Source organism: Nomia melanderi, chromosome 4 (assembly GCF_051020985.1).
Source record: "Nomia melanderi isolate GNS246 chromosome 4, iyNomMela1, whole genome shotgun sequence".
Lineage (NCBI taxonomy): Eukaryota > Metazoa > Arthropoda > Insecta > Hymenoptera > Halictidae > Nomia > Nomia melanderi.
In genome coordinates this window covers 1,240,637-1,262,248 of record NC_135002.1, presented here as the reverse complement: position 1 = coordinate 1,262,248, position 21,612 = coordinate 1,240,637, and the positions used below count along the sequence as shown (strand labels likewise).

The 21,612-nt window shown below is 39.8% G+C and overlaps 2 protein-coding genes and 1 long non-coding RNA gene across 9 annotated transcripts; 1 reads left to right on the top strand and 2 right to left on the bottom strand.

Moving 5' to 3' along the window:
* Positions 1-151: 151 nt before the first annotated feature.
* Positions 152-3,385, bottom strand: TpnC25D (Troponin C at 25D). Of its 3 annotated transcripts, none has more exons than XM_031979783.2 (3): positions 3,216-3,385; positions 1,275-1,695; positions 152-284 (listed from the first exon to the last, which is right to left on the bottom strand). In XM_031979783.2, exons 1-3 carry the CDS (start codon positions 3,216-3,218, stop codon positions 256-258), a joined length of 453 nt encoding a protein of 150 aa, XP_031835643.2. In that variant the 5' UTR covers positions 3,219-3,385; the 3' UTR covers positions 152-255. The 3 variants fall into 3 exon arrangements, with proteins under 3 accessions (XP_031835643.2, XP_076223564.1, XP_076223563.1); XM_076367449.1 differs by lacking the exon at positions 3,216-3,385 and adding an exon at positions 1,953-2,142; XM_076367448.1 differs by lacking the exon at positions 3,216-3,385 and adding an exon at positions 1,857-1,995.
* A 3,989-nt stretch (positions 3,386-7,374) lies between these two features.
* On the bottom strand, positions 7,375-11,791 carry LOC116428249 (uncharacterized). 2 transcript variants are annotated; one of them, XR_004235221.2, is made up of 5 exons: positions 11,524-11,791; positions 10,066-10,113; positions 9,870-9,956; positions 7,642-9,459; positions 7,375-7,562 (listed from the first exon to the last, which is right to left on the bottom strand). It is a non-coding gene; the product is annotated as an uncharacterized LOC116428249 (long non-coding RNA). The 2 variants fall into 2 exon arrangements; XR_004235220.2 differs by having other exon boundaries at positions 7,375-9,459.
* Positions 11,136-21,001, top strand: Zdhhc8 (zinc finger DHHC-type containing 8). 4 transcript variants are annotated; one of them, XR_012998514.1, is made up of 10 exons: positions 11,141-11,661; positions 11,800-11,921; positions 12,364-12,521; positions 12,584-12,756; positions 12,842-13,036; positions 13,116-13,260; positions 13,804-14,018; positions 14,083-14,277; positions 16,181-16,987; positions 19,160-21,001. XR_012998514.1 is itself a non-coding variant. In XM_076367440.1 (9 exons), the coding sequence occupies exons 1-9, from the start codon at positions 11,570-11,572 to the stop codon at positions 16,884-16,886; spliced, it is 1,938 nt and encodes a 645-aa protein (XP_076223555.1). In that variant the 5' UTR covers positions 11,136-11,569; the 3' UTR covers positions 16,887-21,001. The 4 variants fall into 4 exon arrangements, 3 of the variants coding, with proteins under 3 accessions (XP_076223555.1, XP_076223553.1, XP_076223554.1); XM_076367440.1 differs by having other exon boundaries at positions 11,136-11,661; positions 13,116-13,197; positions 16,181-21,001; XM_076367438.1 differs by having other exon boundaries at positions 16,181-21,001.
* Positions 21,002-21,612: the final 611 nt, after the last annotated feature.

Below are 21,612 nucleotides of genomic sequence, written 5' to 3'. Positions count from 1 at the left end.
TGCCAAGGTCGACAGACCCCGAGGGAAACAACTAAACATACCTTAGATTCTAGGATAGTGCAGTTAAACATTATAAAATGCATTCGCGCGAATTTCAATTAGCTGACGCCGCAGCGGTCCGGGGAGGGTCTCGACGATTAGAAGTCAAAGCATTAAGTAACTGTTTTATTAAACAAATTTCGCCATGGTGTCGGTGAGAAATATTAAAACAACCTTTGAACTGTGTCCTCCTGTGTACTCATGTCAGCAGCCTCATCATTCTCCAGTCATCATCTCCATAAACTCTATAAAAAAAGGCAGAATATCTTGTAAATACTATGAAAACACTCAACCACCGATTTACAAAGCGTGACAACTGTTCTTAGCACATTCAATTGTCTATTCAGCAAACAAAAAAACTTCTGAATAAAAAATCTCAAAGCAATTACAATTACCAGTGCACTTCAATTATCATCAACCCAAACACCTATTCAACGTATCAATAACAAACATAATTCCTCTCTAAATTCTAGAGTCCACATCTATCCCGCACTAATTACAAACAGTTGCCACCTTCATGCTTCAAAACTGACCGAACCCGAGCCAAGAATTCAACACTAGGTTCATGGATTATTTAGCGTGATTCGATTTGCCAAATTATGATTGAAACACTTACGAACATATATCCCAATCCTCTATCTCTACCTCTGTAATCCCCAAAATATATTAGGCTGCCCCATAACTTTCTTTCATACTCTAATTCTTTAATTAGATTATTTAATTCTAAATGTTTCGTTTCGCAGAAATGCTGGGAAGATGACACTGAGGCTCTCGTGAAAAGGAAAGAAGATCTATATAATGTCCTTAGTCCTCCAAATATGAAAATTTCAATATACAAAATCCTCAACAGATGAAGCTAAATTATACATCAGTTACTTAATGGAAAAATAGGAAACTGCTGATCTCTTGTCCGAGTAATTAAATCATCTGTTTACGACTTAGTCCTCCAAATATGAAAATTTCAATATACAAAATCCTCAACAGATGAAGCTAAATTATACATCAGTTACTTAATGGAAAAATAGGAAACTGCTGATCTCTTGTCCGAGTAATTAAATCATCTGTTTACTACTTAGTCCTCCAAATATGAAAATTTCATCTCGAAATGTCGACATTCGTCCGCAAAGGGTTAAAAACACTTTCCACCGATCCAGAGATAAGAAAACCCCAACAATTCCAAGCAGTTCCAAGCAGTTTCAAAAAAACGATCCATAAGAAGACGCAAGCGTACGCACCGTCGAAGTCGACCGTGCCCGATCCGTCCGTGTCAATTTCAGCGATTATACCGTCCAGGTCAGCGCTGGTCAATTTGTCGTCTAGAGCGGCGAGGATCTCCTTGAGAGTGGCCGTCGTGATGTACCCGTTTCCTTCGCGGTCGTACAAGCGGAAAGCCTCCTTCAGCTCCTCCTGCATGGCCTCCGCGTCCTCCTCCTCCAGGAATCGGCCGGCGATCCTGCAGAACACGTCGAAGTTGACCTTGCCGGTGCCCTCGGGGTCGTTCTCCTGGATCAGCGCGTTCAGCTCGCTGTCGTCGAACAGCTGGCCCATGGTGTTCAGGATCGTCGAGATCTTCAGCGTGTCGATGAAGCCGCTCTTCGTCGTGTCGAACATCTGGAACGCCTTCCGCATCACGGCCATCTTTTGCTCGTCTTCCTCCTGAAAATGATGATGATCAATTCTCCGCGCACAGGAGACACTGGTCGCGACGAAGAATATTGACTCCTTAGTTTCAGCGCTATTAAGAAAATTGCTTCGATCGCGCAGGAGTTTCGACGAGTGTATACTTGGCAGTCAAAGTTAATCGGCCATTTCCAAACCTCTAACGCCGAAGATCTAGACGAACGAACGTCAACCTCTCTAGGAACAATGGAACAAATGTTTATAAACCTGCTGTTAACGTGAACTACACTCACTCGACGGAGACATCTTTTTCTCTTTGAACGACGAGCACGACGTCGATTATGCAGCACGCACTCGAGACACTATCTCTTTCCCTCGTTACATAAAACCGTGTGAACGTTATCTAACTTGTTTAACCCATCGCCGTACACTTTTAGCTTTAACATCCTGCCCGGAAACGCAGCTTCTCTTTTAATCGTCTCTTCCGAGTGTCCAGGTCATGGAAAACCGTACACGAAATCAACTTACACGGTGTCTAGAAGTTTAATAGTTACATAGATAGTTAATTTAATAGGTAGTCTACTGTTACGTCATTTCTCTTCAATGTATCACCGAAGAATAAACGAATGAATTTAACGCGTCGAATTGCCATATAGTCGAGGACTTCTGAATTACTCGGAAACGATTGTAAGACAATCGATGTGGAATCAAAATGTTTAATAACGTAACTAACTTGATAATAATGCAATGCAAAAATTGCACAAATAGTGAATAACTGTTGCTACTTTTCTTCACTTATTTCTGTAACAAAGATGCATTGCAATTCATTCTTTAACACGAAGATTCTATTATTACCCAATTATCTAGTTATTCGCGTTACTAAAAAATTCATATTCGACATCAATCATCTTCCAACTCGTAATTATTTTCTCATAACTTCAAAGCTCCGGTGATCGGTTACCAGTCAAAGTGTCAATGAAAGTACGCAGAACGGCTACAGCCGCAATTTGCCTATAGAAAAAATCGGCTATAATTATCGTTCGCGGCAACGAGTTAACCCTTTGCACTCGAGAGGCGCCTTTCAGTCATTTGGCTTGACCCAAGAAAATTGTAAAATTGAAAATTCAATATTAAATTTTATGTACGAACACATGGAACATCGAAATAAAATAGTTCTGCCACTTGATTTAAGGTATTTCTTTATGTTAATTGCAAAAAATATCATTGACCTTTCATCGAAAGATAATGAATATTTACTGAGAAAATTAAAATTTATACAATATACGAACACATGAAATAAAATAGTTCTGTCACTTGATTTAAGGTATTCCTTTATGTTAATTGCAAAAAATATCATTTCATCAGAAGATAATGAATATTTACTGAGAAAAATATTCTCGAGTGCAAAGGGTTAATCCTATCCGACACAAACGTGGCTACACTGGAAGGCCGGCACGCGACGCGTCGATTGCAAATTCAGCGATCTCTCCCGATGATGTTTTACGAGTCGCTCGCGATAATCGTGAAGCGGCGATCGGATGGCTCGCTAGGCTTACCATGGCGGTAGTTTCCTCGCACGACGGACGATGGACACCTGAGGTGCCGTGGCGTTTCCGTCCCGGTATAAAGACATCGTCCGCGTCTGGTAAACCAGCTAGAAAACCGGTGGTCGCAAAAATAGAGCGGCCCGACGAAAAATGAAATATGTTATAAGTGGGTCCTCCGCGGAGTCGGAAGGCCGCCGGTAAATCATCTCGCGTGGGATCGTATCGAGACCTCTTCGCTGACCATTTGCAACCCTTGCTGCCGCCTGGATCGCGATATTATTGGACCCTGAGGACTATGCTGCCGAAGGAATCGGTAGAATGTTTGACGCGCTTATGCGTCACGAATGTTTACAATTAGACGCGTTTTGTAACTTCGGAGCTACGGAATTCGGAGATGCAAATGTAAATTCAGAGCGTTACAAGGGCACGAGAATCTCTGGTGGAATGAGATCGGAGTTCATTCGGAAGTTTTTCAGTGGGGATGTTTAATATCTTTTTATGGGATAGAGATGACGCTTTTTGGAGATTGATGGTTTTGTTCTCCAATTGAGTAAAGTAGCTATTTTTAAACAACGTCGTCTGTATCTTGTATTAGAAGTATTAGAATGAAATAGTTTCGTTCCTCGATTGGTAAGTGAACTATTTTATTCTATTAAACTGAGTCTACTATTAAGCTTCTGAATTTCTAAGTAACTATTAAAGTAACTATTAAACTATCTATGTAACTATTAAACTTCTAAGTGTCCCATTAAACTTCTAGTAAGCTATTTTATCAGGATAAAATAGTTTCGTTCCCCAATTGATAAGTGAACTATTTTATTCTATTAAACTGAGTCTACTATTAAGCTTCTAAACTTCTAAGTAACTATCAAAGTAACTATTAAACTATCTATCTATGTAACTATTAAACTGAGTCTACTATTAAGCTTCTAAACTTCTAAGTAACTATCAAAGTAACTATTAAACTAACTATCCAAGTAACTATTAAACTTCTAAGTCTCCGCTTAAACTTCTAGTAAGCTATTTTATCAGAATGAAATAGTTGCGTTCCCCAATTGATAAATAAACTTCATTCCAAAACTATTAATACTACATCAACTATTTCACAGTTAATATTAAACTCGACAATCTCGCTATAACAAACAACGACTGAAAGTCAGCTCCATCGCAAACGGTTCGCTTTCCTTTCCATAAATTAGTCTGTGAAACAGTAAGTCAGCACGAGCATCCGCAGCCCGCTAATGAGTAAGACAGCGGCGTTCCTGTTTAATTAATAACCATCCGTATCCCGAAACCTCTTCGCACACTCGGTCAGTCGCTCGCTCGCTCGCTCGCTCGGTTCACTCGGTTCGCTACATTATTTTCATCCGGAATATATGGAGCAAGTGTTGAGCTATTAAAAAACCTCGCGCCTCGAAATCGATTCGCAGGCGGGCAGCCCCTCTCGGTGTGTATTAAATCCGACAAAGTGCAGCGGATTACATTGTCGGCGCGGCGTATAAGAGTCGTTTTAAATTTACGCCGGAGAATCTAGCGTAGCATCTCCCGCGGAATCAGAATTAGAAGCGGTGCCGCGGGAGATCTCTCAATTCCGCGAGAACCGTGTTAATATTAGGCGTGAATCAAGCGGCGAGGATGCGATTAGATATAAATCGCGTTCATTCATGAGTTCCGTTACGATCGAAAAACTGGCCCCGGCTTATATGTCTTGGCAGGCAGCTCCGCTCAACGGGAACTCGCCGAGCATCCATTCGGGGGATCCGGGACTCGCGATTAACCCTTTGCACTCGACAAATTTGTCGCTAGAAATATTCAGTCTATCTTTACGAGATACAGATGACGTTTCTTTAACGCCAGGTTTACGGAACGCGTCAATCTGACGCAGATTGAATTTTGTAAACATTATTTGGTAAATGTTTCAATCGGTTTCCGTTGATCCAAATACACGAATACGAATCCTGATTGTCTATTTCTACATCTGCAATTTCCAAAATCTAAGTGAATGAATATCAACTTCCCCAGGAACAATAGAATAAACTGTACAATAAATAACCGTAAATCTAGTGTTAATATTTCAAATGTCAAATACGAAATTTTACAATTTCGATGCAGCAATCGAGTGACTGAGAGGCACCCTTGGAGTGCAAAGGGTTAATCGAGCTGATGCACAGTAAGTCGGACCGCTGATCCGACGATAAACGGACATCAATCGGATCGGAAACCTTTCTTCTTCATCTGTTTAACACGTTCGCTATCGGTGCTTGTTTCGGTGACGGTCTCCTTAATATTCTCTTCGATCCAGTAAATCTAAACAAAATAGAAGAATAAAATTGAATCATTGAATTCTTAAATATAATGTAGTTTGTAATTTCTAATAGTAACATCTATATGATTCATTTAATACGCATTGTGTAAACTATAGAATTATGTCAAGTATGTGGTAATGGACGTGTTAATTAGTGTAGACTAAGGATTAGATAGAGTTCTCTCTAGCAATTTACAGATCAATTACTTAACTTTTTAGCTACTGCACGACACTAGTTTTGTGTATCTTTTGAGTACGCAACTATATAATTCTCTGTCATCGATACCATTATAGTCTAACGTAATTGCACTGGAAATTCTATCAGCCTCAAATTGTATTACATTTACGATGTAGCTTCTATATTACCGCCTTAGCTAATTGGTTAAAGAAATAAAAACCCATTACGCAAATAGGAAGCAAGAAATGAGAGATATGACTTATGATGTAACGAATATCAACTGGATTCTTATTTCCGATTCACCTTGGTCTACCCTGTGTTTTAATATGAACGTCAACACGTTCAGTGCCACGTGTACCACATATGGTACGTCAATTTTTGTAAGAAAATATTTTTAAGGGACACATTGTCGAGAATAGCGGTACAAAGCACCGAAAACATGAAGAGACAATATCAAAATGTATAAAAATTACTTTATAATTTAGAGTATATTAATTCACTGAAATCTTGAGTATAATTTAATATTTCATTGAAAAATCAACACAGTTCCTAAGCGAAATACAACAGAAATTTCCGTGGCACGGAACGTGTTCGCTCGCTACCAGCGTCGCATAGTTGTGACGATCGACATCGTATCTTGTGCAAAGAACAGTTACATTTACGTGTCCTCATCTAGCCTTGCAACGCATGGTATAATGTACAGTAGATTGTAAAGATATTCTTCCTTAAATATTCTTTGTATCCTATAAAGACGACATATTCTATTCAGTAAAATATTCTAATCACAGCGACTGTTATTGAATGAAGTGCTAGTAAATGAGTGAACGAATAAACGAAGTTAACCCTTGCCCTACAATATTATCTCACTCGAGGTGAATATTTCAAACAGAATCTAACAAACATAAATATTATTCAATTTGTTTCAAGGCAAATTGCATATTACTCCTCTGTTATCAACGATTTTACTGTATAGTAAACCTTAACACAAAACGTACTTACAACTTTCATCTTTCAATAAACCTTGTAATAAAGTAGTTAGACTTAGTTAGACAGCTTAACATGACGCTCTATTTATTTATTCAAGAATATTCGGGAGTCATTGGAATGTTACCTTGAAATGGTACAATAGCGACACTACAAATAAATATAGAAAAAATTGTTAAAACAGATACAGGTTGCAATAAAATAGAATGTCGAGCCTGACTCGACATAAGACTGCTAAGGGTTAAATTTCAACTTTTTCTCCTGTCAGAATGTCGATCCAACTGTCCAACGCGCTGGAGTAAATCCATCCGTCCGCGACGCAAATGGTTATAAATTGTTGCGCGATAACAACGCGGATCTACGCGCAATTTTCGGCCGCGACGCCGTTCTTGGATCCGCCCGCCCGCTCGCTCGCCCACCGGTCGCGAGCTGTTACATAGGACGCGCGTTCTACCTGGCCGGTAAAAATATAACGAGTCCTCGATCTCTTTCCGAACGATTCATCACGCGCTTTTCCAGACAGCGGGAAAATAGGCCGAGCGTTTCCCGCGGCCGCGAATCGACCACAGTTCAGCCTCCGATCGGTTAAATCGGTTCTCCAGTGTTTTCATTGTGGAAAATTTCATCTGACTGCTCGGTCTGCCGTGAGAATTTCAATAAAATTGAGAATAATTGTTAAAAATAGTTTATTTCTAAATTATTAGGCATTGAAAATGATTATTAGTGATTTGATATTACGTTACGTTGTCTAGTCACTTAGTGAATTTGATTCGACGTCGATTTTCTGATTGCAATCGTTTTGAAGTGATCTAGAAGTAATCTAGAAGATCCACACTTGGTGTCTGATGTATCAAACAACTTGTTAATTCCTTATATGTATATAAAGCATCTGTAACAATAGAGTAAAATACATTCTATAATGTCATTGATTCTCAGTTTATAGAGAAACACGGAAAATTCAGGAGTACCGTTGCATCATTCTTCCCTAGTTCTCGTTTCGAATTTAATTCACCGATTTGGCTAATGAGTGGCTCAATTGTCTCTCATTTGATGAACATTCCAAGAATGCCAGTGCCGCGTCACCTACACATCAATTAGCCGCGACAGCGCGTCAGATGGATAAGAGCTATTTATTTCGCCGACTGCCGTGAGATATTATTATCACTTTTTTCGGAAAGCTTTTGTCTTTCGAGTGCCTTTATCTATCCCGCGTGAATTATAGGTACCGATATTTTTAAATACAACAGGCAACGAAAATCGTTTGCAATGTTAACCCTCGACAGTACAGTTTCAATGATTACATCAGCTTTCGTGAATTAATATATTCTGGTTGAATAAATGTCTCCTAATCCCATGTCCGCTTTGATCTGATAGAAACCAAAATATTGCCATAGAATTCTTTGAACAGCGGACGAGAGGCGAAGCTGTTGACTGTTGACTTTGTATTTGTATATCAATAACCTCATAACACGTCTGATTAAATTAACACTAGAATTAGCTAGAGTCAATTGGAATCTTGACCCTTTGTACTCGAGAGGTGTAGTCACAGTTTCATTTGATATAAAGTTAAGTTGGATGTTTAACGTTAAGTTTTGCATAATGCACCAATTAAATATTGAATAAAATATCTTCTCAGTTCATGCGTTATTCCTCAGTAATTTTCAGAAATATTGTCTATGTCTCATCAGAGAACGTTGAAGATCTCTAGTGAACAACTTCCAAGTGCAAAGGGTTAAGATTCCAATTGACAGCTGCTAGTTCTAGTGTTAATTTAATCACGAAACAATAGCCTCATATTTCTGGACAATGTTTGTCGTTACAAGTATCTTTGTAGAAGCTGTCAATGTACATTAACCCTTTGCACTCGATAGGTGACTCACCATTTAATTTGACACAGTAAGACTATAAAATTTGATATCTGATGAACTTTGTACAGTGTCTCTATACGTGAAAGATTGGAATAAAGTAGCTCTGTTCAATGCACTAGTGACTTCCCTGAATTAGTTTCAAAGAATATCGTCTTCGCCTCAAGCAATGTGAAATATTTCTAGCAAGAAGCTTCCGAGTGCAAAAGGTTAATAATACACGCCGATAGCTTCTACGAAGACAAAGTAAAGCGCCGAGGAAAATTGTCCAGAACGACGAGGTTATTGTTTCGGATCTGTTGAATGAAGCCTGCATCCGTGACACGGCCGCCAGACAATCTAACGATTCGATGGTTAATTCTACATGTTTACTACACGTTGTTATTATCATCTTCACCGTAAATCCCTCTCGACCATCGCGCCCGGTCTATAAATAATGCCGGGGCAATCAATCATTCGCGAGCGAGTTCATGCGAAGATTTTCGTTCTGGGTGTCAAGATCCTGAAGTGTGTCTGTGGCCGTTCCATTTTCATTCAGGCGATCCTCGTTCCGCAACGGTACCGTGGCGCGTGTGAAGCACGGCCAACGGATACGTTGTAAGTGAATTTGTCTCGTTAGAAATATTTTCGGTGCCAACGCATCCTCCTCATCATCGCTGTGGTCATCGTTGTTTGGTGGATGTTCCACCGTCGCGATCCACCCCCCCTCTCTCTCCCTCAGACTCCTGTGTCCCCACCTTTTCATCGGCAAGAAGTGACAACGGCGAGCAGGCCGTGCAAAGGCAATTACGTCTCGGTGCCAAGTGCTGAAAATCAGCGTCCCCTTGGCAAGAGTCAGAAGACAACTCGTTAGAGAAGCATGCGGATGCTGTCCCACGTTGGACCATGTCGGCTCTCGAAGTTTCGCCCTTCGTTGACATTCTGTTCCATGAATAATTGCTGTTATCATCGTCATCGTTATGTTATGCCCCGCTAGAACCCTAACCTCCTCGAGAGATACGTTTCTTTAACGCTAGATTTAATAGTCAGTTTGATTTATATTGAATTTTATCAGCATTGTTTGGCAAATGTTTTGGGTCGATTTTTATTAACCCAGTTATGCAAATATGTATACTAGTTGTTTACTCTTAGACCTGTAATTTCTATGATCTAAATGAACGAATAACAATTTTTCTAAGAAAAATAAGTTACAGTGAATGTTAGTAAATCTAGTGTTAAGGAATAAGCAGAGATAATTTTAGTTCGTAGTTTGTAATGTCTCTAATAAATAGAATTCAATTGAAACGAAGAAGAATAGAATATATCATTGAACAATGATATTAAATTAATACCAAACGTGAGACTATTCTTGAAGATAATGATCTGTTGGTAGATACTTTGAATGGACGGACAAATGGGATCGCGTTCGTACGAGGTATCTAGAAAAGAAATCAGAGAATCTATTCATTTAATCATTCACTAATTATGGAAAGAATTTAAAAATAGAATAAATACATCATTAAGCAATGATATTAAATTAACACCAACCACGAGATTATTCTTGAAGATAATGATACTGTCTGTTGTTATATAAATCTAAAAAAGAAATCATAGAATCCATTCAATGAATCATTCAGCAACGAGAAGCGTGTATTTAATTGAAATGTTGTAATAGCGGGTAAAATCATCTTCATGGAAGGGCGTCGCAGGCGCACTATATTAGGAAGTATGGCAAGAGGCCAACAAGTTAACGAGTCGCGCGAAGTTGAGGAAAGAATCTCATCGATACAGACCGTTCCCTATCGACAAAGCGTTCTTTGACGCTTAATATTTTCAGATATTCGCGAGCCCACGTGGCCGAGTTCCACACTCCGTGGTATTGAATCCACGCCGTTTAAATACGTGCTTAATTTCATGCATCGGCTGTGGCAAAACGCATTCTTTGGTGTTAATGATGCTTTACCACCCACGTCGTCGTCGTCGTCTCGTAGATCAGAAACAGAATGACGCCTGTACATCGAGCTCTGTTATGTAAATTCTCGTTTGACCTGATACCATCAGACGTAATCGTTCAGAATTTCGCAAACTGTTCGGTAGAAAATAGTGACGAGAAACAAGATCGTTATCTATATCGCTCGATCAGATAAATATTAATTCATTGATTCTCCAAGATCCATGTAAAAAAATAACCTCTAAAAGGACACACCTGCAACGTCCGTCGTATCATCTGTGTATTTCATCCGTGCGATCGTTTAAATAATTCCGTTTCAATTTTCCTTCAAAGATTTTACGTAAAATAGAGAAAGCATACATTGTCGGTTGTCCATTGGAAGCACGATATTTAAATGTCTTTAAGGACACGAAACCCGTGGTCTACGATATTCGCGAAAACGCGGGAAATATTTAAATAGTTCGATTTCCAATGGTAGGAATGCTCGGTAAAGTAGTTTTGTTGGGAAAAACGAGCGAAATCTCGGTTGGTAAGGCGAGCGTTCGGAAAAACCAGAAATCCGTGAGGCTTTCGCGTGTATCGCATAGAACGATTTTCGGGCAGAAACTATTAAGCCGTATCGAGCGCTTCTAGGATAGAAAATCGTGAAAGCCTGACGCACGGTCTCGTTGGATCGCTTTGCGGAACGCCCGTGTTGGAGGGGGTGCTCGGCTAGCCATCGTGCACAATTATATACAGGCATCTTATACACAATAAGAGCGAGGAGGAGGGAGGGCAAAGAGAAAGAGAGACGTGCACGTTATGTATACATATATATGTATGTCAGCAAGGTAGTGTGTTCGCGGATCGTACGTGCAGAAGCGTTTAAACATTAATCACGTTACGGATGTTTTTGTCGAAGTGTCGTGCGTTTAATATACGAAGACCGATCATCAAGATGCCACGGATGTGCGGGCAAAGCGAGAATGGAAGTCTGTGCTAACTACGGATCGCGGGACTCGCAAATAAGCAGCGCCGATGGACGCGGCCATGTTTTCTGCTAGCAGAAATCTCACCCATTAATAATTCGTTAATCGTCGACCACAAAGTGGAGCGTGCAGAATGCCGATATGCGATGTGAGGGCGAAGTTTCTACCAGCTACTTGCGCCTGGACAGTTCTACTCAGCACCACCACATTATTCTTCTGTTTCCCGTAAGTTCCTCGACCACGTCTGTCCTCCTCTCGTGAGAGGCCGCAACGGTTTGCCATCCTGTTTTCGTTCTCCAGATTTCTCTGCAATCTGTTGATACGCTCGCCTCTCATCATGTGAATTTCCTTTCAATTTTACAGATGCCAGTATTATGTGTTCCGATGGGGGACATGGGTACCTGCCCTTCAAGGAGTCATCACCTTCCTTGTGTTGGCGAATTTTACGCTAGCCACCTTCATGGACCCTGGTGTTATACCGAAAGGTATTTCGGCTCGAGAGGATATAGTGCAGTTGTAAGCTTCCACGCCACAGTGATCCTATCGAGCACGATGGAATACATGGATTGAATTAGATCAAGGAGAGAGGAAACTGTAGACCTTGCTTAGTCTTATAAGGAATGTCCAATTCAGTTTCTTTCGATACTGAGACAGTAAACAGTTCATTGAAACAGATTAATTCTCCTTTCGTACATCTGACATGTTTTATTCATTCTTTCTGGACGTTTATAACCGAGTATCTGCTTGTTAATGAGATTTTAAAAACCAAGTAGAATAAGAGTTCATAAAATAAGACCCTAAAATGAAATGTTAGGTTTGAAATTTACAGCTGCACTATTATACCTTTTACAAAGAATGAATCTCACAAGCGAGGCTGGCATTGTTAAGAATGATCAATAAATTAACGTATGTTATTTTTCTTTAAAGCATCTGCTGATGAAGATAAAGAAGATGAGTTTAGTGCACCGTTATACAAAAATGTAGAAATCAATGGTATTACAGTCCGGATGAAATGGTGCCTCACCTGCAAGTTCTACAGACCTCCTCGTTGTTCTCATTGCAGTGTTTGCAATCAGTGTATCGAGGTTCGTAAAGAATATTAAAATGAATTTTGAACAAACACTATATTGATTCTTAAATGTTTCAGACGTTCGATCATCATTGTCCATGGTTAAACAACTGCATCGGAAGGAGGAATTACAGATTCTTTTTTTTCTTTCTTTTGTCACTTAGTTTTCATATGCTCAGTATATTTGGACTTTGCCTGCATTTTGTATTAGAGAAAAAACAGCAGCTGGGTGAAGTAGACACGCTTGTCGCGTATCCTTTTCTATGATATTTTTCCCGAATGCCGGATGATTTGTCGAATACAACACACATCTTATGATCCTTAAATTTACCGTAGATTTGCACTTATGGGAGTGGTTATACTCCTATTTATTCCAATCTTTGGACTGACTGGTTTCCATGTAATACTTGTTTCCAGAGGACGCACGACAAACGAACAGGTAACGGGTAAATTTAATGGAGGCTACAATCCTTTTTCCCGTGGTTGCCTACACAATTGCTGCTACACGCAATTCGGACCACAATACCCCAGGTGATTAAATAAATAGAATTTTAATCTGTAACCGTATACGGGATAAATGAAGAAATCAATTTGTCACGTAATGTTTCAGTTTACTTAAGCCAGAAAAGTATTTAGGAAAACGACGCGGAGCTTGTACATCTGAGATATCGACTATAGGCAGTGAGAACCAGGTAAAAACCTACATGGATAGCAGCAATGGTGTTAGAAATGCCAGTTCAAATGCTTACAATAAGGTAAGAGCTAGTGCAACATCGCTTCACACTTCTGATACTATGTACAAGAAGACTTAACAACTGTAAATAATACATATTCTCTAGCATGAACTCTCGAAGCTTCTTCGATGTACATTTTTACCAGCAGTGTGTGGCTATGCAATTCACTCGGCTTTGAAAGAAACTTTTAACTCCGTGCTATGCAACCCCCACCCATGCTTTAAAGCTTTCATAGAATTATACATTGTGAATTGCGAGTTCTATTGCACCTCGAAAGTATTTATTGCACGATTTTATAATTCTCACGCACTCGTTCATTAATTTCAACTTTGTTTATTTAGAGTACGATATCAAGCAACGATTCTTCCTATATGTAATAGCCTATTTACAACGTTGGAAAAACGCAATCGCCGTTCGATCCCCCTGTCCCTTACCTATCCTGGTTAAATCAGTCAGTATCCCCAAGTGATTATGCGTTCTGTATACGATTGTGCTATGACAGTTCAATAACGAAACGTTTATTCATAATTGGAAAAACGGAATCATGTGTCTTATTGGTTTCAGTTGTCTCCCGGACGGGATGGGTCGGACACAGACATGGAGCCCACCGCATCTCAATCGGCGGACTGCGAGCCTACGCCTCCGCTGCAAAGACACGGTTCTAAAAGCAATTTCTTCCTGCCGCCTGTGGAGAACAGCGAGTCTCCCAGGCATCCTCCACCGTCACAGCACCGTCATCCAATGCAATACACTAGGGGCAGCCCTCATCCAAGGCCAAGGTAATACAAAATCATGATAGCAAATGTCAACGCGTTTGCTAATTATTTTTCTAATACACATAAGGTACGTTGTCGATACCTATAGGGGAATGAATGGCTCACGAAGTCACACGCCCGATCCACTGTCACCGGAAGCGAGCGGATCGCCTGCCACAGCTTCTCAGAGAGGTCAAAACCAAGGGGGTGCTAGTCCAACTACACAACGGATTAAAGCTATTGGAGTACCGACTCCTCTTGCTATTTCCAGTCCTATGCGCAGGTATACTATTATACTCTTATCTACTTAATTGGAAGAAATAGAACAAACTATAACGGATATAATGAAATTTATTACTATTATTATCATTATATATATATATACACACACCTTGAGAAAAAAGATTGCAAGTAAATACAGTGTTACATAGTAAGAGAAAAAGAAAAAGAAAAAGAAAAAGAAAAAGAAATATAATCAGATATTCCGTTATATACCGTGATCACGTTGAAATACTTTATTTTTGGAATATTAATCTTTTAGATGTACTCTTTCTTTTTTTTTTGACTTTTTTTGTAATTGTACCTCGCGGCATTCTCACATTGCACAGAATATTGTTTCTATTTCTATGTAGAGAGCAAGAGGGAAGCGCCACACTAGTAAATAGTTCCATTGCATTTGTCGAGCACGCTATATCAATTACAATGAGTGAATATATGTTGGTTTCTTTTATTCGATGTTCCTGTTTGCTACCTCTCGATATGATGTGAAGCCTGTTTTACTTCAGACTCCCTGTATCCCTCACTATGCGAACACCTCACTCTTGCTCTTATTCTTTTCTTCCTATTACTCTCACCACTATACATATATATATATATATATACATATACATTTATATATGTATATCTTTTTCACCTTCTGAATGACGAAGGATCGCGTGACAGAAAAGAAACAAACAAAAATATAACAAATTCATTAAAAAAAAAAAAACATAAAAAAAGGAAGAAAACGAGAAACCGTTGCGCGATTTGTAGATCATGTTTAATATCGTAGAGAATTAGTTTCTCTGCATGTATATATTACAAGATATATGGTATATAGATAAGTTTGTGTCCCACTGCAGGGGGTGGTAACTGCAAGGAGCTGCTTTCTACCATCATGTTGCAACCTACTGCAGGTAAACACGAACTTCATCCTACGAGGACATATCGTAGTTTCAAGTTATGCTTTCTTGCATATATTACATATATATATACGTGTTTATATTTTTAAGAGAGAAGTATACGTATTCGAAACTGCATATGTATACATATATATATATATACATATGTATGTATGTATGTATACATATACATATGAACGTATACGTATTCACATGTATATCAGTCGACCAACACGCAAGTATAAACATTTCCATGTTACTATGTATATTTGCTAGGTTTCGCTATATATATGTATATATATATTTATATACGTATATGTATTAATATATATAAATATACATATATAGACACTCTACACCTTCTTTACATTTTCTTGGATAGATGCTAATTTTGTAACAGGAATGATGCGCTGTTCTCTGTCTCTCTCTCTGTCTCTCTCTATCTATCTATCTATCTATCTACCTCTCTCTTTCCTCTGTATGTACCGCCAGAGCCGTATTTGTATGGCTACAATGCTCAGCACTCGCATATATACATACATATATATATATATACATACATACATACATACATACATACATACATACAATTATTTCTCATCTTGGTTAACCGTACCGTGCATTTGTCAGTTACAGTAATACCTCTAAACTTGTACACCATGTACCCCTCTCTCCTCCGGTGACCTTGAAATGACCTAGACCCGTGGAAAACGAAGGTTCGTCTAATTGTTAGCGACACAGGTATGCCATAAACGTATAAACATTCCTCCGCTCTATCCTCTGCGAGCTAATTCCTCGAGAAGTCGTCCGTTCCGCCATTGAACCGTAGCGATGCGAGGCCAGTCAAAATTTCGCACGCAACCCCCGTATCCCTACACCGCAGCCCAGACCGCGTGCAAGTTTAGAGGTGCTGCGAATACGCTCAAGTACCAATTAAAAAGAATAAGAAAAAAAAAGAAACAAATTCGAAGACTGCCGTCGTCAGAAAAGTTCCCGTTAAACCAACGCCGCCCGTCTGTGTTACAGATCGAACCCAGGTACGCCGACGCAGGTTCGTCGGCCGGATTTTATAGGAGTGAACGACGCATCGACGTACTACGATGTGCAACAGGGGAACAACGCCGGTGTCGGTGGTGGTAACGCCGCCGTCGTGGCCGGCTACAGCCCCCAGCGGCGTTTCCTGTCCGAGAGCGAGCTGGTCCGTCAAGGCGGCGGCGGCGGCGACCACTCGTACTCCAGAACGAACAACACGGTGGACAACATCAGAGAGCTGGCCGGCTCCCCGCAGCGCGGCGTCTACATGTGGAAGGACAACTCCCCGGGCAGCTACCCGGCCCCGCCCGGCGCGCAGAACGCGACGACGACGCACCAGTCGCCGTCCCAGCGGCCGCCCCCGTCGTACGACTACTACAGATCGAACCCGACCAGCCCCACGCAGCAGCTGTACGCGAACACGCCTAGGACCGCGTACCATCCGGCGATGAGGGGCGGCGTACCCGTCTTCCCGCCGCACCAGTCGCCTCAAGTGAAACGGAAGGCCGCGATGGTGACGCCCACCACGCCCACCTCGAGCGACACGCGGCGCAGACCGATGTCCTTCGTCCGGGCGCTCGAGATGACGAACTCGATGGAGATGGTGTCCGCGCCGAACGACAACAGATCGCAACGGCCCACCACGCCGACCACCGACCGGGCCAGTGTCTACGACATGAACTACGAGATATCCGTATAGCCCAGCTTCAACGTCTCCGCACCATCCTGCGGCTGGACGGAGATGGTATACGATCAATTGCCGGCACATAGCGTCTCCCGTTCCAAAGAGGACAGAACAACGTACGCCGCTTACGAGATATCCGTCTGAATTTTTTGCCGATGGAACAAGTATAGTGACTTAACCGAGACCCAAGTGTCCTGTTTGAGTGATCGAAGCGAGGGCGTAGGGTAGACCTAATATTCTATGGGATAGTGTCCGGGAATACCGAAGGACTGATGTCGAGATAGAGGGAATTATCTATGGTCTCTTGTACTCTTTGTATTCGGGAACCGATCGTACGCATCCAATTCGACCGGGCAAAGTTGTCTTGGATGCGTACAACGAAACGGTTTGTGATGTTGTCGAGCACGCGGTTCCGGTAGCAGATCACGGGAAGACGTTACACGTATCGAACTAGACGAGATAGTACTGTTGTTTACGTTGTTCTTAATCGATTGATAGTATATCGCTTACACTGTGTTTAGTCTCTGTTACATTACATTACCGAATCGAAATTATCGAATGATCTGATAATATGTTGGGCGTTAAATCTATCTTATACCTCATCTGTGGCCATAATCTTATTTGGTAGAAACCACCGAATGTGTTTTCCATTGCTTGCAAGCAGTCTCTTGCCTACAAACGATCGACGGACTTGCATTGTACGCAGAAGTTATAGATTATTCAGTTTCGAGCGCCTCTCGGGTCGAAGCAGGAGAAATGTTTCTTTGTAAACGATTAAACGCACGGCGCTCAAGAGTTATATACGTATATATCTCTGTCACTATATTCGTTCCACCCGCAATGAATACTTTGAAGCATGTCGATGCGATTAAGAGAAGTCGAACTGATATTAAAAACCCGGCCGTGGTATTAGTTAAGTTCTTCCGGTCCAAATGATAAGCAACCGTGCGTGCGTGTATTTATATGTGTACACGTTGTATGTATAAATGTGTATAAATATAAATACACGTACGCGCGTGTGTCTGTATGTGTGTATACTTTGTTGAGATCACGCGGTATGAGATACCGACCATTTTTTCCGAAGAGACAAAACTGTAACTATTGCATGAGTTGTCATTGACGTAAACAATGATACACGACTTTCCTCTGCCGGAGTATTACAAGTTCTCGTACCGTTGTCATCGTTAACACTGAAACTACCGAGCAGTTTAGCTGACTTTTGAAAATTTCGCTACAGAAACTCCAAGAGTGCATCTGTTCACACTTTAATTGAACAATTGAATTTTCATAGAGCTAAATGAATTTCTGAATAATTTCTCAGAGAAACGTTTGTTACCTTTCTAATAATTGCAAAAAGAAGACATCAGCCATGGGTCATTTGACCGCTCTGGTAGTTTTAGTGTTAAACAGAAACGTCTATGTTCAGTTTTGGGACAACTGTCCTAGAAACGTATACAGAACCGGACACGTTGTTAGAATCGACAGCTTGTAATGCCTCGGTCGAGCAGCCTTGTATATTTGAATATATCCTAACGGTGGAATTGTAAACGATGATCTTCGGGAAACAGAGGTATCGGTGTTAAATTATTTCCATTGAGAGCCACCGACACAGGGACTGCATCAGATTCGATTCGAGCATGAGGAGTCTGCTGTCGGCGCAAGACTGTCGTGTCACGTTATTAGGCTATATTGTTTTACCTTTTTTTTTCTTTTTTTTTTTTTGTTTCTTTTCCGTCATTCGAGATCGATAAAGCTAATTAGACGCGCATCGGATGGGACGTGTTCATTGGTGTCCCTTGACGAGGGGGCGAGATGCGGTTAGGGCGTTCGGACCGATTGACGATCGACGATAATCGAGTCACGAAACCGTCAACGAAAGTAAAAACCTGAACGCGCGTTAGAAATAATCTTGACGAGAGGAGGCCAGAAGCAATTTCTCCGGTCCGCTTGTCGAATAATTAAAAAAAAAAGGGGGAAGAAAAAAAACGATTCTATTTTTTAGTACACAGTAAGGTCAGTTTAGATTTTTATACCATGACGTCGTGATTCAATTTCTAGAAGCGCAGCGTCGGTTGCCGTTCCTTTCGTTTCATTGCTCTTCTTTGTCGAATGCATGACTCTTGGACCTGTAACAAAGAACATAGGGATTATTTTTGCGTGCATTTCTCGAGGCTCGAGTCTGATCTACATTGTGTTCTGTTATTATTATTATTATTATTACTATTATTATTACTACTATTATTATTATTATTGCTATTATTATGATTATCATTATTATTATTTTTTAGAGGGAGGGGTAAGAACGAGGGAGATCAGAGTCGAGCCTCGCCCCGATAGTCTTCTATCTTCGTTGAAACGAGAAGAGTTCGTGTCCAGTTAATAAAGCCAACAGATGAAATGAAAAAAAGAAAAAAAGCATAAAGAACGTTACTTAATCGATTTAAGTCATTATCAGGATAGAAATAACGAATTCTGTGTAAAATAATCGTGGAATGTGTAGAAAATTTTTAATATACATATTTAACAATATTTATACGTAAATAATAAATATAAGATTTTATAATGAATTCACTTGTTTGTTATGAACGATAATTTTATTGATGTGACCACTAATACCAACGACTTGATTTTTACAAGTAACAAGAGAGAGAGAGAGAGAGCGAGAGAGCGAGAGAGAGAGAGAGAGAGAGAGAGAAATGGTATAGATTTGACGGAATACGAGGACAAGGGTGCGTGAATGCGAATAGGGATGCGAATGTGCGTAATGGGTGTGCAACAGGAGAACTCTTAGGATATTAGAATGAAAGCAGATACAAAACAGAGAATAACAATTTACACAGACCAGTGTTTCCAGGGATACACAGAGACAGTTAACCAACTCGATGATGCAGAGGTGTACAAATTGTTAGACGCAAACTAAAGAGACAAAATATAAATATGGAACACAGCAAAGGACTCCTTCTGTAAAGGACACATGACTCATTTGCATTCTCTGTGCGTTGGTTTAATTTTAATTTAATCTGTGATGGCACGTACGTCCGAAATAAAAAGATTATAATAGAACATAACACGACACCTTTTTTCATTTCTGTGAACGACTGTCGAGACATGATAAAAGTATTGTTAAGCTAATAATTTACACGCCTCTGTAGAGATGAAGAGAAACAGAACAACACATCTGAGAACAGAACTTTGTTAAAAAAAAAAGAAACAGAAGAAATGAAAGAAGCAAGATGAAAATAATGAAAAAAGAGAGCAAACAATTTTGTAATATATACAGTGCATAAATTTATTGGTATATCTACCGCTATTGTTAAGTTTGTAATATACCCCGCTTTTAACAATGAAGAAAAGAATTGCATGTCGGTTTCTGTATTATGTATCTGTATGCGAGACCAATAATACCAACTTATGCAGATTTAATGAATAATTGCGCGAGGTACACTTGAAGAGAACAATTGCGTGCCCGTTTTATTCTGCGACGAGTCGATGTCGATTATTATTATTATTACCATCATCATCGTCGTCATCGTCATCATCATCGTCATTATCATCATCATCATTACTATTATTACTATTATTGTTAAACATTACACATACTGTTCAGCTAAAGAAAGCTTTATCGAACATCGAATATTTCCCGCGCTGAAGATGCAAACACTTTTCACGAATATTCATACGGCCACGTTTGGTAAAAGAAAAGGAGAGAGAAAAAAATAATACGCTGCGATCATCAGGAACATTTCTTCCAACGCTGTTTTACTACTCGGTTACTTGTATTCCTTTTTCTTTCCCGCGACGAGCTGTGCCAAAAAAACAAGGAAACATATGATTTTATATATTCCACTCCGAATCGTGTAACTATACTTAACGAGGGGGACGAACACATTGACAAAAGAGAAAAATACAAAAAAGGAAACAAAGGACCGGTGCAACATACGAACGAATTGATTTAGAGAAATTACATCTAAGGTGTGACAAATGTTTAGTGTTTATAAATTCGGTGTACTTGTACATAAATATTGCTGGTTATTATCACTTAAATGTACATACATATACATTTCGATACTTACGTATCGTTGCAGCAATCTACAGAAATAAAACTCATAAAATATAAAAGCTGATCGTAACTGTCGTTGTTCTGTTATTTTCCCTGTTGGCGTAACTGTTTAAATATCTTGTCGATTCCAGTGGGCACGCTTCATTTCAAATTTTTGAAATTGACTTTTTAAAATTGAAATTGAAAGATTGGAAATTTTAGAGAAATTTGGAACGGTTCACGGCATGTTCGAATACTGGGAAATTTGAGTAAGGAAATGATGTATATTTGAAAATATGATTACCCCATCTAGCGGCGGGATTACTGATTATTAAACGGACTTGAGCGTGATAAAAATATATTATCTACCGTGATAACTAGCTTCTGCATTTAGCCGTGAATGGCACTATTAATTTTGTGCTACTTTTTCCCATTGTGCAATGATGCAATTCATTTTTATCAAGAATGCCAAAACCAACAATTAAATAATCAATCAGACAACACTGGAGAATATATTCAATTGTTTAACTTTTATTTTATTTTATTCCTCCATAAGTTCGACAAATGCAAACCGTTATGTATTTACTCATTAAGTAGCACGACGTGTTTAAAAAAATTTACATTTCCCATAATGCACTTTGCAACTTTGTTTGTATTGCAAAAGATTATAATGTTTGTGTGAGCACTGTTATTACTGCAAAT